General features: G+C 36.2%; 1 protein-coding gene across 1 annotated transcript in view; it reads right to left on the bottom strand.

Moving 5' to 3' along the window:
* DNAJC15 (DnaJ heat shock protein family (Hsp40) member C15) overlaps positions 1 to 11,338 on the bottom strand; it is a 62,325-nt gene extending 50,987 nt beyond the window's left edge. Inside the window, exons 1-3 of the mRNA XM_044669385.1 lie at positions 11,291 to 11,338; positions 8,835 to 8,993; positions 785 to 836 (exon numbers count right to left, since the gene is read on the bottom strand). Of these exons, the coding sequence (XP_044525320.1) occupies positions 785 to 836; positions 8,835 to 8,993; positions 11,291 to 11,338 (259 nt within the window). The remainder of the gene's footprint in view (positions 1 to 784; positions 837 to 8,834; positions 8,994 to 11,290) is intronic.
* Positions 11,339 to 14,816: the final 3,478 nt, after the last annotated feature.

Raw genomic sequence — 14,816 nt, 5'->3', positions numbered from 1 at the left:
AAGTTAACAGGTTTGAGGATCTGGGAACCCTATTGTTATTGTTTGGCTACTAAGCTAATTGTTGATCAAGTCTGGAGATTGCTAGGCTGGTAGAAGCTGGAGGTTTTTACCCTCTCACTGACCTATTGATTTTTACCTATCTCATCTGACCTATTGATGTTGATGTTGATAGATGATCTCTATACTTTCTCAGCTGCCATCAATGGTGTTCACTGATCACTAGCACTCTCTCAGTCAGGTATAGGTTATAAGTTCAGGCCTACACTCTTCACCTCCCTCTGTCTCAGTTCTTTCTCTGAGCTTTGAGCTCTCAGTCAGAGACCTCTCAAGTCTAAGAACCCCAACTGCTGTTCCTAGGGGGTATTTATAGGGTGGAGCCAACCGACTTTTGCCCCTGGCTCACAGCACCCGGGAATATTCCAAATTCTCAACTGCCATCCCTGTCAGTCAAGGTGGCATCCATCTTATCCCAGATAATGATTTTAACAATAGGTTGATGGACCACATTTTAATTAGCTATCACCAATTAAAGAGGTCTATCTTTAATCTATTTATCTAAAATCTATTTATTAAGCTCAGGTCAATGCTGGTCATGACAGAGCCATGGAGACCTATATAATTTTATTAGCTATGATCCTAGCCTAACAAATAAACCTGATATAATCAATAAACTTACATTCTTACCCAAAAATCTATCTTAAGAGATAACTTTAATAATAATAAGGGGAAGAATAATGTGGAGACACTCTACAACCCTTAATTACTTACTTTTTATTTTACTTACCTGCAAATGCAAAGGCTGCAACCCCTAGTCCCACTGTTATCAGAGTCCTGGCCTATGAAAGAAGAAAAAAGGCAGTGTTCAAAAGGCAGATTCATTTTTAACAGCTGATATTATCATTTTATGTGCAACACCTCTAAAATAACAGAATTTGCTTTAAAATCTGAGATTTAGGTTTGTACTCCAAAGAGATAAGGAAAAAAAATTACACAAAAATATTAATAGCCACACTCTTTGTGGTAGCAAAAAATTGGAAAAAAGGGGGTGTCTATTGGTTGGGGAATGGCTGAACAAATTGAGGTATCTATTGGTGATGAAATACTATTGTGCTAAAAGGAATAATGAACTGGAGGAATTCCATGTGAAATGGAATGATCTCCAGGAATTGATGCAGAGTGAAAAGAGCAGAACCAGAGAACATTGTACAGAGACAGATACATTATGGCACAATCGAATGTAATGGACTTCTCTATTAGCAGCAATACAATGACCCAGGAAAATTCAGAGGAACTTGTGAGAAAGAACGCTATTCATATCCAGAGAAAGAACTATGGGAACAGAAATGCATAAGAAAAATGTGATCAATCATGTAATGTGATAGGGATATGATTGGGGTTTTGATGCTAAAGGATCATGCTAATGCAGATACGACTAACACAGCAATAGGTTTTGAACAATGATGATACATGTATAACCCAGTGGAACTGCTTGTCGAATTCGGGAGTGGGGAGGAAAGAGTGGGGTGGGGGAGTGGAGGGATAGAGGGGAATCATGTAACTATGGAAAAATATTCTAAATAAAAAAAAAAAGGAGGGAAAAAAGAAATCTTAGAAGATTTAAAAATGTCTAAAACCCTATGAGATCACTATTTTTATCACAAAATAGGAAAGGCAATTTTCAGCAAATTGATAGAAATAAAAATTTTCCCTTAATGTCATATCAAAATTCATTCTAACCAATTCCTCCATAGTATATATTTCGGGCAAAAAAAAACAAAAACTGAAACAAAAAACAACAACAACCTAAGGATTATTTTTAATTTTTTGAGATTTTTTGGTAATTTTTTATTACCTTTTATCAAGGTAACTATACTTTTCTTCCATTATTTTATTCTTGAGATACTGCCATTTACTATTTCAAGTAGTTAAACAAATTTTCAGATACATGTTTATTAAGGAGAATTAGAACTCCTGAAAATTGGTACAACAAACAACAAAGTTATTTTAAAAGTTAAATAACTTATCTTTATAATCTTATGACAAGGTAAAAGAGTTAAGCATGTGACATCCAGGATGAGAATTCAATGTAACCATCAGATCATTTTAAGGACAACAAACTTGAGTTTGTCTCTTTATTTTTCATTTAGCGAGAAATAGCTGAATTCCCAATACCCCCATTTTGGTCAAGGTTACTTCCCAGTTTTCTAGTCATCCAGATTCTTCAAAAAATGCTTGTTAAATTAAAAAGAAAAAATATCTAAGTAATTATTCTTTTCTCTACCCCTAAAGAAGCAAAGGAAAGCTAGAAGCTTCTTAATCCTCCCCTGGATGCCCACAATTGCAGAAATGGAGAAAAGGAATAGGAATTCTGCACATATTTTTCAGTTAACTTACTCAGCACTGAGTGATATTCAGTACTCAAAATGGGCCCCAATTTTAGTCTTAATAAAATACATGGAGACAGTAAATAAAAACAAATTTAAGACTGAGAAAAGTGTGTTTAAACATCAAGTAGGTAATATATTTATCTTCTTTGCAAAATCTCATCTGTTTTGCTGTGACCCAGAAATCAGGCCTCATGCTATCATTTATTGACACTAATCACAATGGAATTGTTCACCTTAGTTTATCTAAAAGATTAATTTCTTGAAAACCTAAATGCACACTGATATTCTATATTTTAAATTTAAAGAAAGCTGGGCAAGCTCTCCATCTAAGCAAAAATATTACAAAGTTATTTAAAAATGAAAATGGAAGGATGACAAAAGAAAATAGACAAGACTTGGAAAAAATCATTACAGAAAATTGTTTTCTCTGTCAAAAAAATAGAACCAAAACACTTAGTGTCTAATATCATAATACTATATATAATACAAGAGAGGTAGAAATAATGCAAATGTAAACATGGAAAAGCAGCCTGAATGGACTCTTCCTATGTACTATGACAGATAGGTAGATAGATAGGATCCTTTCCGGAAGGGATCCAACAAAGGCATTATGAGGTTAGTACACAAGGTATATGAAGGAATAAAAAACACCAAGGGCATAGTTTTTTCTATGTCTTAATACCTTATTAATATTGAAAAAATTTTAAGAGAACATCAATATCCATTGACCATAGATGCTTATTACTGTTCCATTTTTACAAAATCATTATGATAAGTCATCTATACATAAAAATTGAGGTTATCTTCAATGGGAGTATTAACAGAGAACAGGCAAGCTTCTGAAAAGGGAAGAATCTTCTGCAGTGTACATAATCACTCATTCATTTATTTGTTTTATAAGGTCTAATTCTTATAAATTGAGTTTTCCTAAATTATTGTAATGAAATGTAACATATGTAATGAAAATGAACATATTATCCTTGTCTCTCTATTCCACACTCTAATCACTAGAATTAATCAATTCTTTAATTCTATAACTTCCTAAATCTGGTAAATCAAATTAATTAATTCTTTAATTCTATAATTTTCTAAATCTGGTAAATCAAGATCTTTCCCATTTCCCCCTCATTTTTTTACCTTGTCCCATAGTAGAGTTGGCTTGAAGAAAGCACCAGTTCATACAGTTCATGAGAGAGAGAGAGAGAGAGAGAGAGAGAGAGAGAGAGAGAGAGAGAGAGAGGTGTGTNGAGAGAGAGAGAGAGAGAGAGAGAGAGAGAGAGAGAGAGAGAGAGAGAGAAAGAGAGGTGTGTATGTCTGTGTGTCCTAAAGAAACTAGCAAAACTCTGCATTTGGCTGTAACAAGTAACAATTTGCTTATAGAAAAAAGCTATTTAAATCAATGAATCCAATTAGTATTTTTTGTTAAGCAGAAAAGCTTCCTTTAGTCCAGGTCTAGATGGCTATGTACTGCCAAATGTTTGATATGTGAATGTTAGCTCCTTGCAAGTAGGGCTTTTGGGGTCTTTGTACATGTATCCCCAAGGCTTGACACAGTAGATACAAAGCTTGTTGATTAATTACCTGGCAGAGCCAAAATTTGTAAGCTATCCTCTGGTTTTCTCATTTCAAAAAACAAACAGGACAAGCAAGTCTGCCTTGGAGAAATAACTACATCTTGGCATTTCTGAGTTATGTACATTTCAAAACCATTATTATGTATCTTTACATGTTGAACCATTTATTATCTTAAAATAATAGGCCACTCTGTACTGTTAGGAATAAGACAGAAAATTCCTAGACAAGAGAAAACTTCTCAAAGTCAGAATACTAGAGGGTCTCCTTAATGACACATATACAAATTCAGAAATACATTGGTCTAGTAATCTATAAGGAGATGAAGCATGCATATTGCCTAGACTTTGACAGGAGTTTGGATAGTCTGGGTATCCTAGATAGGCAGTAGAGATGGATAGAGTTGGGTCAAGATTTGAACAAACATCCAGGATTGCATTAATCACACGGTATTTTTGGCTATTTACAACTATTCCCTAACACAAGTGGTCTGAGTAGATACAAATGGAGTTGTTAAATCTAACTCATACAGGGCTCAGGAAATAGAAAAAAAAAAAAATCTTAGTAAGTAACCTAAGCATTCTTGTTGTGGTTCCTAATCTATCTCATTGTAATGACAGCTTTCCAACATCATGTGAGGAAATACCCAACAAATGCTCAAGTGAGCCAAAGGTGAGTATGTTTGCTACCACCTGAATCAGAAGCCTGGATAGTAATAAATTGAGGTATCTTTCTAGACATACATTTCTGCAAAAAGAAAAATGATTGATCTGCTCTTATTTGCAAACTTCTATTCCTGATGGATCTCCCATTAAGTTCTCCTTTCTAGTTTGAAAGAATCAACATGCTCATTTTCAGAACTAACATCATTTTTGAACTCTGAGACCAATGAATGATCATGCTTCATTTAATTAGCTCTATCCATCTCCTCATATATATTTTGAGGACTTTTCCTTAGATTCGTGAATTGACTCTCCTTGTACCCCTCTCTACCAGGGGTGGGTGGGATTGAGTGGGGGAGAAATCATATTCACACAAAAATATATAACCTACACATAAGGATGACAGAACATTTTCACCAATGGTAGAGAATCACACCTTTGAGAAAATGTATGAAAAAGGGATATAGATTGTCTTGGCCTGAAAAATTCCTCATCTTCTGTCACTAAAAAAAAAGCAGTAGTATAAAAGAATTCCTTTTCAGATATTCTGAGAAGGCTAAAAGAAGAAAAAAATATAAAGGAGACTTAAAAAAAAAGTGGGAACCACATAATTTTAAATTCTAAAAAGAAAATAAAGGAAAAATGTTACAATTTTTGAGCAAGTAGTTTATACATAATCTCTGGAACATACCTATTTTAAGCATTTAATTTAATTAAAACAAAACAATCCAAAACACATTTGGTTGTAAAACTCTCCCATGGCTCATTTGACACAAATGGTGTAAGGATTTACAATCCCATCAATATATTCTCTTCTTTACTATTGCTAAAAAAAAACAAACAAAAAAACCTACCACATGTTCTTTATCAACATCTAATTTCACATTTACTTAATATTAAATTTCATATCCTTAAGCTGAGGATCTATTTGATTTCTTTTATGCATATATCATCATCTTTATCCATTGTCACATATAAAATGGACTTTGGTCTCTATTTTAAATATTTTAATATTTTTTCAAAATTAAGCTACTAGAGAGTATAAAAACAATTGTTTTCATGGTTACCAGCATCAGAGTCCACTATTATTTTGCAACTGCAATCATTTTTTAATAAACTTGGCAATCACCAAGTAAAAATTATAATTGCTTATATGACTAAATAAAATGATCTCAGAACTTCTGTGAAATTTTCATGCTGCTTTTAAGTTAGTTATGAAAGTGAAGATATACTCTATAATAATGAGACTGTAGTCCTAAATTTAGCCTATTTTCAAACCACCACAACAACTTCTATCGCCACCATCACTGCCACCACCATCACCACCACTACTACTATCTAGCATCCATAAGGTATTTAAGGTTTGCAGAGTGGTTTATAAATACTATCCCATGTTATTCTCACAATGATCCTGGGAGATAGGTGCCCATAACCATTGTGTATCTTTCTACTGCTCTCTGCTCTACTTATTTTCATGTTTTTGGACTTTCTGTATTCTGGATATCACTGCTAGAATATTGGTATTAAGAAACTGTTATTTCTTTTTATGGGAAACCTAGTGTCTGAAAATAGCTTTCCAATTTCCTAAAGACAGGATGGCTTGCTTTCCTCCCACTCACCTTTGGGTCCAACTTGTTGCCATATGTACTGTCCCCAATATAAATACTGATGGAAATAGATTGTCTATATATATATATATATACACATATCCTAATGTTGTCAACAGACATTCTTCAATCTCTTGATCTGTAGTGACAGTCCAAACTCTTTTGAATGGCAACTTATATAATATTTATAATTGCCTTAAAAATGAAATTAATTATTTTAACAGAAACAGAAAAAAAATGTGTTACTGATTTTGAGGTCACTCCTAAATTAGCTGTCTGTGAATGGTGAAATTACTGATTTGTCAGAGCAAATATTAGAATGAATGAAAGCTAGAAGAAGGAATAATTAAGGAAATATGGCATACAAGCACCTCAATCCTGAACTATTTAAACAATCTCTAGTGAAAAATGGGAGGTAGACAGCAAAAATACAATCTCAATTAAAATAATTTTATATAGAAATTTAATTATATAAATTAATTGACACTAAGAGAGCACCAAGTGAGCCTAGAAAGCACCATAGTCAGCAAACATTTGATATATTTGCCAGGTAGAAAGAGATTGCAAAAGCAACAACAAATTGGTTTAGTCATTTCGGTAGTGTCCAGTGTGATCCCACTTGGAGTTTTCTAGGCAAAGATATAGAGTGGTTTGCCATTTCGTTCTTCAGTTCATCTTGCAGATGAGGAAACTGGAACAAACAGTGAATGTTCCAGGGTCACACAACTAGTAAGAGTCTGAAGCCAGATATGAACTCGAGATGAGTCTTCCTGACTCCAAGTCTGGCACTCTAGTTACTGTACCACCTAGGTGCCCATGGCAACACCAATTTGAAATGTGAACTCATTTGCAAACTTTTACGAAAAAGTATGCTGGATTACTGTAAGTGTTATCACTGTGTAAAGCAGAGAGAAAGAGAGAGAGATAGGGAAAGGTAAACTAATTTAAATAAAGCGTGGGAGCTAGATGGCTCAGTGAACCAGAGAGCCAGTCCTGGATTCAAATCCAACCTCAGACACTACCTAGTTGTGTGACAATGGGCAAGTCACAAACCCCAATTGCCTAGTCTTGTCACTCTTCTGGCCTGGAAATCAAATACTTAGTATCTATTCTAAGACAGAAGGTTACATTTGGCATCTCTTTGCATTCCTCTTCCATTAAAAAAGAACAGACAGAGGGAAGGAGGAAGGAAACTTGGCAAGATATCCAACTCAGTAAAGTCATCCATTGATTATGTGTTTAATAATTGCTTATTTCCTTCCTTCTTTCTTTTCTTCCTTCCTTCTTTCTGCCTCCATCAACAGAATATACATTTGGGGAAAATACTCCATTATTCTACAAAGCTACATAAATGTAGAGGGTACAACCTAAAGTAATTCAAACAATCTCTAAGTGTAAAAGAATCATTCCTCCAGAGAAGGAATACATTCCATCAACATGACAATCCATCTTAGTCTATGTTTTCTCATTTAGAAAAAAGAAGACACATTAAAAGAAAAAAGAACCATAGCAGTTGCTCACTACCAATTCTGTGACTAAATAATGTAAAGTTAAAAAAAATCCAAGGCTGAAATATGTCAGAGATAAATATTTAATGGTTGGTCTTACCCAGTGATTACCAAAGTGGGCGCCGCCACCCCCCGGTGGGTGTTGCAGCAATCCAGGGGGGCAGTGATGGCTACGAGGTTTAACTTTTTTTGTATTACATTCTATTCTGAGTTCAATAAATAGTTTCATAATTTCAAAGTTCAATGTTTCTAATTTACACTTTTCTTTACTATATTTTACAAAAAAGGTAGAAACATTAATACATATATCTTTCCTATTAATTGCTATTAAAATTAAAAAATATATAATTTCCAGGGGGCACTAAGTAATATTTTTTCTGGAAAGGGGGGTGGTAGGCCAAAAAAAGTTTGGGAACCACTGGTCTTACCAATGGAGAAAACTCAGAGATTTGACTTAATGGATTTATCCTATAAAATACACACCTGTACTTCCTCAGTCCAATCTCTTTTCCCAAAACAACCCTCATGCCTCTTACTCACTACCCTGAAATGACACTGCCTGGAATTAAGAAATATATCCTGTCAACCTAAAATGCCCAATCTGTTTGAAAATATGAAGTCATGGCTATTCAATGCTGCCTGTTTTTGACTAAATGTTCTATACTAATTTTTATAGCTAAATAATTCTATTTAATTGCTAACATCCATGGCCTAAACAACAACTCACCAAAACAGAACCTCCATCTTTAATAAAGGGAAAGCAGATATATAACACAACCAATTACAAACTTGTTGACGCTTAAGTGTGCTTATGAGCTATATTTTTATTCTTAAAAATGTGCAATAATAAAAATTGTTTTAAAAAAAGCAACATGAACAGAATCTTCAATTCATAATACCTGAGAAACAAGTGTCAGAGACCAAGGAACGAAACCTAAAAACCATAGAAACAAAACTTAGTGAAGGGTTTCCCGAGAAACGAAACTTATGTTAGGAATAGAAACTTATCCAACTTCATCCGGGATAGGCGTGGCAAGACCAATGGCCTGAAACCATCAGAAAATTCCTTACCCCAGCCCTAAAAGCATATAAACTCACCCCTTGCACACAATAAACGAGCCTTGACACTATTAGATTGATTTTGTCTTTCTTGCGTGCTTGGTCTCTCCTTTCTCCCCCTATGGTTTTTTCAGGTGGCTGCTTCACGGACCTCGCGGTTGTATCCGGCTGGACCCGGATAAACAAGTTTACATCAAACTAATGGAAAAGAATAAGCCAGATGTCTTACAATTTTTTGTATTATCTTACAGTGATTCAAATCTCATGGGTTAATCATTGGCAAACCATATTCTGCTGAAGTCAGTATTTTCATGCTGTCTTATTTTAGTTCAATTTCTATGAACAAAGCTTTTTGAATTCAAACAACATGAAGTTGAGGGGAGAAAAAGGAAGGGGAAGGATAAAGTATTGATGAATCAGCAAATACTGGTGTGGGAAGATGTTACAAATGTAGTTGGGGTTTTTTTAATTCACATTGAGGAGAATGTTTCAGGAATGACAAAATTTCATTGAGGAAAGGCTCCCCTCAAATCTTCACACCTGTCACAAATTTCCCAAACTTTTATGATCTGTGTTAATAATGGCTGGGGAACACCTCACCAAAAACTGATGTTCTACCTTCAAAAGTAAATACACCAATACTATTGTGCTAAAAGGAATAATAAACTGGAGGAGTTCCAAGTGAACTGGAAAGACCTCCAGGAACTGATGCAGAGCGAAAGGAGCAGAGCCAGAAGAACATTGTACACAGAGACTGATATACTGTGGTAAAATCGAATGTAATGGACTTCTGTACCAGCAGAAAGCAATGACACAGGATAGCTCTGAGGGATTTATGGAAATGAACACTACCCACATTCAGAGGAAGAACTACAGGAGAGGAAACATATAAGAAAAACAAATGCTTGAACGCATGGGCTGAGGAGGACATGATTGGGGATGTGGACTCGAAACCACCACACCAATGCAACTATCAACAATTTGGAAATAGGTCTTGATCAATGACACATGTTAAAACCAGTGGAAATGTGCATCGGCCATGGGTGGGGGGACAGCGGGAGGTGAAGGGGAAAGTAGGAGCTTGAATCATGTAACCATGTTAAAAATGAATATTAATAAATGATTTAAAAAAAAAAAGTAAATACACCAGATCCCCACTAAAACACAAATTTCCATGAAAATACTGCATTAATTTAATAGGAAAGATGAACAGTATTCGTTTTTCATTGACCTGAACCTTTTACTAGTCCAGGATAGGTTTCATTTCTTTCTAGGGAATTCTGTCCCTAGGCCCTGTCCTAGATTCTGAGCTTCAAGACCCATTTCCTCACTTTATCCTTCATCCTTTCTCTGATTTCATCCATTGGGCTGTATGCTCCTACATTGCTAGGGAGTGTTTCCTCACATAGATGTTCTCTACACCCAATTAAATTGCAGTCCAGTCTCTATTTCTATTCCTTTTAGGTCCACTTCACCTTCTTTTAGGAAAGAGACCACAAAATGAAAGTCATTCAGGAAAGACATGATGGGAAAGGAGGAGGGTTGGTTAGCAAGAACAAGGGCTATTAGAGAGCATATAGAACATATAAGAAGATCAAGGCCTAGAGGAAGGCCTTTAGAACACACTTCATGGCAGCTATGTGGGGATAACAGGAGTAAAAATCACACAGAATAAAAAGTGATAGGCAGGTAATGATCTACACTGACGGACAGGAAAGTTGAATGTTTAACATCATAGATAACTAAAGTAATAGAGTAATAGGCATATACTAACTTCCATGGTGAGATTAGTGAGTGAATAAAAGAGAATCTCACAGGCTTACCCCAAATCAGTAGCATTTTATGCATAATTTCAAAAAATCTTAAATCCTCATTATGTACAGTGATTGCCTAAGAATAATCTTTTAAGTACTACTCTATATTTATTCAGGGTGCCACTGATGTCAACATGGTTTCTACTTCCTAATTAAAGCTAAAAGCTTTCACTGATGACATTAAACTAAAATATGAATAAATGTAGAAATAAGGGTTGGCAGAAAATAATTCATATAATTGCAAAGTCCCTTTCCCTGTTATAAATTGATGAACACATTCAAGATGTTATGGTAAGAGCAAGAGTAGTAGATAATATGAGTTGGTCAAAAAAAGTATCTCTTAATTTCATAATCTTTGAGTAAAGAATCTTAAAGTTACAAGGAACCTCAGAGGCCATTTGGTACAACCAGGTCATAATCTGTTTTCAACATAGCCAACAAGTATCATTCAGGTTTTGTTCACAAACTTCCAAATAAGGAAAAACCTCAAATTCCATTCCATTTTTACCAAGGAATCCACATAGATAGATGAGCTTGGGCTGGTGCTATATATAAGCTAGGAAAGGGGCCTGGCAAAAAGATCACTATAGAAAATTCTCTTTAGTTACTGGGTCAGTGGGTTACTATGGCCTCAAATAACAACAAAATATGTTGAGTATCATCAAAAAGTGAAGCATTTACCAAACTGTGTTCCTCTGAACCCTTGTAGTAATAATAAATGACTACCATCTTCACAACATCCTACTTCAATGCCACTATTCAAAATACTGGAGACATTTGTTTTGTTTTTAATGGGAAATATATTCCAAGCTTTAATAACAATGAAATAAACTTTCTAGGACACAATCCAATTGTAAGTTTAGGGCTGTCTGTATTTAGATGAGGAATTTGCTTACCATCAAAAAGTGAGGAAAGAAAATATTACCCAAAACATCTATAAACACATTAAAAGTAATCCTGTAATCTGGGCTCCACTGATATTATTATGTGAAGGTTCAAGAAAAAAGTTAGGGAAAAAAACCTACCATAAAGCTAGGTAACTTCTCTGAACTTAAATGACCTTGTGGGACATTGTTAACCAGCAGGGACAAGTTACAATTGAAAACTGTTTGCCAGAGGGAAGTTTTTCCTCTCAGATAAGAATTTTATCACTGATTTCTCAATTATTTATTAGTAGTCAATTCAGAAAGTATTTATTACACATTCATACTAGGTGCAAAGTTGGAAGTAGTGATCACTGTTCAATTCCCATAATCCCAGTATAATTAAAATATGTATTACAACATTATAGGAGAGATGGCTCTTATACAGAGTCAGGTTTTGAAGTCAGAGCAGAAGGCGAATAAACTGAAAATTGCTGTACAGAAAAATTACCCTTGAAAATTCTTTAACTTTCCAAAAAGAAGATTCCATAGCTAGAAAGGGGCTGAGTATCTTTAGAAGAAAGTATTCACAACAAATGAAAGTAAATTTTATTTTTCAAAATATCAACTAGGCTATTAAATAGCAGAAAGGAGAGACTTCTGCTCAACCAGAAGAATACAAAAAGAAGTAAAAACCCACCCAGCTGAAAACCTGGTGATTAAACAGTTTTGAAAGAGTTTCAAACATAAAAGCAGCTACATTAGAGATGAGCCCACCATCACATAACTATTTTTACTTTCTGCTTCACCATGAGGTAAGAAAGAATAAAAGGAAGCCAAAAGGATATTAGAGGCCTTGTAGCTAGCCAAAAAGGCTACCTTAAGCAGCTCAAGCAGAATGAGCTTGTCTGTGAGCTTGAGGGGTTACATTCAATGCAGAGACTCCTACAAAGAAAGGTATGAGCTCAGAGAAAGGCATACTCACTGCTCTCATTTCATGCTATCTCCAGGGTGTGTGTTCCCTGCATAAATTGACCACATTTAAACAGCTATTCTTCCTCTTTTGGGAAGGTGAAGAGTCAGCGGGGTGGTGGTGGCGGGGGTGGTGGTGGTGGCAGAATTTAGACTTGAATTTGTTTAAATTAAACATGCTCTACTGTTTTCAAAGAAATACATTACGATGTAATTTGGAAATTATGTATTTAAAATTAGTTAATAAGCAACTACTAGCTAATCAATTTATTAAATACCTAGGTGCTAACAGGTATTGATCTATTTCTCTGATGAAGTTAGAAGCTATTTCAATATTTACTAAGTTTCATACCATAATTTGGACATATTGGTGATACAGTTGATAAAGTGCTGGGCCTTAAGTCAGACCTTAGTTCAATTGTGGCCTCAGAAACTTCTTAGTTGTGTCACCTTGGAAAAGTCACTAAACTCCATATGCCTTGGTTTCCTCATCTATAAAATGAGCTGGAGAAAGAAATGCCAACCACTCTAGCATCTTTGCCAAGAAAACTTCAAACAAGGTCCTGAAGAGTCAGACGTGACTCAAACGACTGAATAATAACATACTGATGTTGTAAGTAACTAAATGAAATACTGGTCTTCTATCTCTACTGTATTTCAGAAGAGGATTAACCTTGTACCTTCCATAGAACAGGAGAAAAGACCTTTTTATAATGTCCTTTTCCCCATGGGCTTAGGTCCCATCCTCCTATAGCTCCTCAAATCCTTGCCTTCAAGTTGCTAGATGCTCTGCACCCCTTATGGGCTAGATCCGTGTTGGCAAACCTATCTTATGTGTGTCAGAGCAGGCTGGAGGAGCTGCTCCCCTCCTCCTCTCCATGTACCTGAGGACATTCTGCCATGCCCCGCCCCTCTGCCCTACAGCCAATGGAAGCACTTCCTCCCTCCCCTGTCTGGGGTAAAGGGGAGGCTCCCATGCAGTGTGAGGGTTACAGGTTAGTCTCTAAAGGCTTGCCATCACTGGGCTAGAGCTAAAACACAATAGTATTTGTTATTTAGCCATTTTGCCAGTTCCGGCCAATTCTAAGGCAAAATATCTTTGTGTTTTGCCTCAATTCAATTCTATAAACATTTATTAAATCCCACCACATGGTGCAAGGCCCTCTGGCAGGTGCTGGGGATACAAAGACAAAGACAGTCCCAGCCACCCAGGAGTGACTATTCCATCAGGGAATCTAACACATATCCAGATAAGGAAGTACGGGGTTAATTGAGGAGGGAAAGAAATAATGGAGGAAGACAGGGAGACACAGTACGTGGCAGAGGAAGACAGCTGATTCACAGAAAGATGGAGAAGTTTGATTTGGCCAGCATGTAGGAGAGTCACATGAAATGCCCTGGAAAGACAAGTGGGCATCAGATCGTGGCGTGCCCTGAACAGCAGACTGAAGAATTTAGACTTTGTTCCAGAGACAAAAGGAAGTCACCAAAGGTAAAGGAAGCAAAATGGTTCCATTTGCTCTAGTGGCAGAATATTTGGACAGCTAGATGGAAAACGATCTGGAGAAGAGAGGGCTAGAAGTGGGATGGGTACTGTAATGAGGAGGAATATAGATGACAGCTTGAAAGCCCAGCTTCATTCCATTATGGAATGTCCATGAAGTTCAAGATTTCCTCAAGCTTGTCATCTATATTCCTCCTCATAACAGTACCCCCACAGCCACAAGGGGTCTGCTCAAGAGATGGCTGGGAAGTCAAGGAAGCTAACCTGGAGCAAGCCTGGCCTGCCTGAGGACAGGCCACCACCCACTCTGGGTAAGGGCAGCTGGGTGGCACTCTATAGACATGACTGAAATGACTCAACAACAAAGTGGGCACTAATAACTAGGGGGGAACAGGAAAGGACTCCTATAGGAATGCCATTTTGAAGGAAACTTGGAATTCTGAGAAATTGCTAAAATGATAGCAGGGGAGAGTAATGAATGCTGGAGGGGATGTGGCAAAATTGGGACATTAATGCATTGCTGGTGGAGTTGTGAACTGATCCAACCATTCTGGATGGAAATTTGGAACTATGCCCAAAGAGCAATAAAAAAATGCCTACCCTTTGATCCAGCCATACCATTGCTGGGATTGTACCCCAAAGAGATCATAGATAAACAGACTTGCGTGAAAATATTTATAGCTGCGCTCTTTGTGGTGGCAAAAAAAACTGGAAAATGAGGGCATGCCCTTCAATTGGGGAATGGCTGAACAAATTGTGGTATATGCTGGTGATGGAATACTATTGTGCTCAAAGGAATAATAAACTGGAGGAATTCCATGTGAACTGGAAAGACCTCCAGGAATTGATGCAGAGTGAAAGGAGCAGA

Source organism: Gracilinanus agilis, chromosome 3, assembly GCF_016433145.1.
Source record: "Gracilinanus agilis isolate LMUSP501 chromosome 3, AgileGrace, whole genome shotgun sequence".
NCBI classification, from domain to species: domain Eukaryota; kingdom Metazoa; phylum Chordata; class Mammalia; order Didelphimorphia; family Didelphidae; genus Gracilinanus; species Gracilinanus agilis.
Note: the sequence above shows the minus strand (reverse complement) of the source record. Positions and strands in the feature narration are given on the sequence as shown.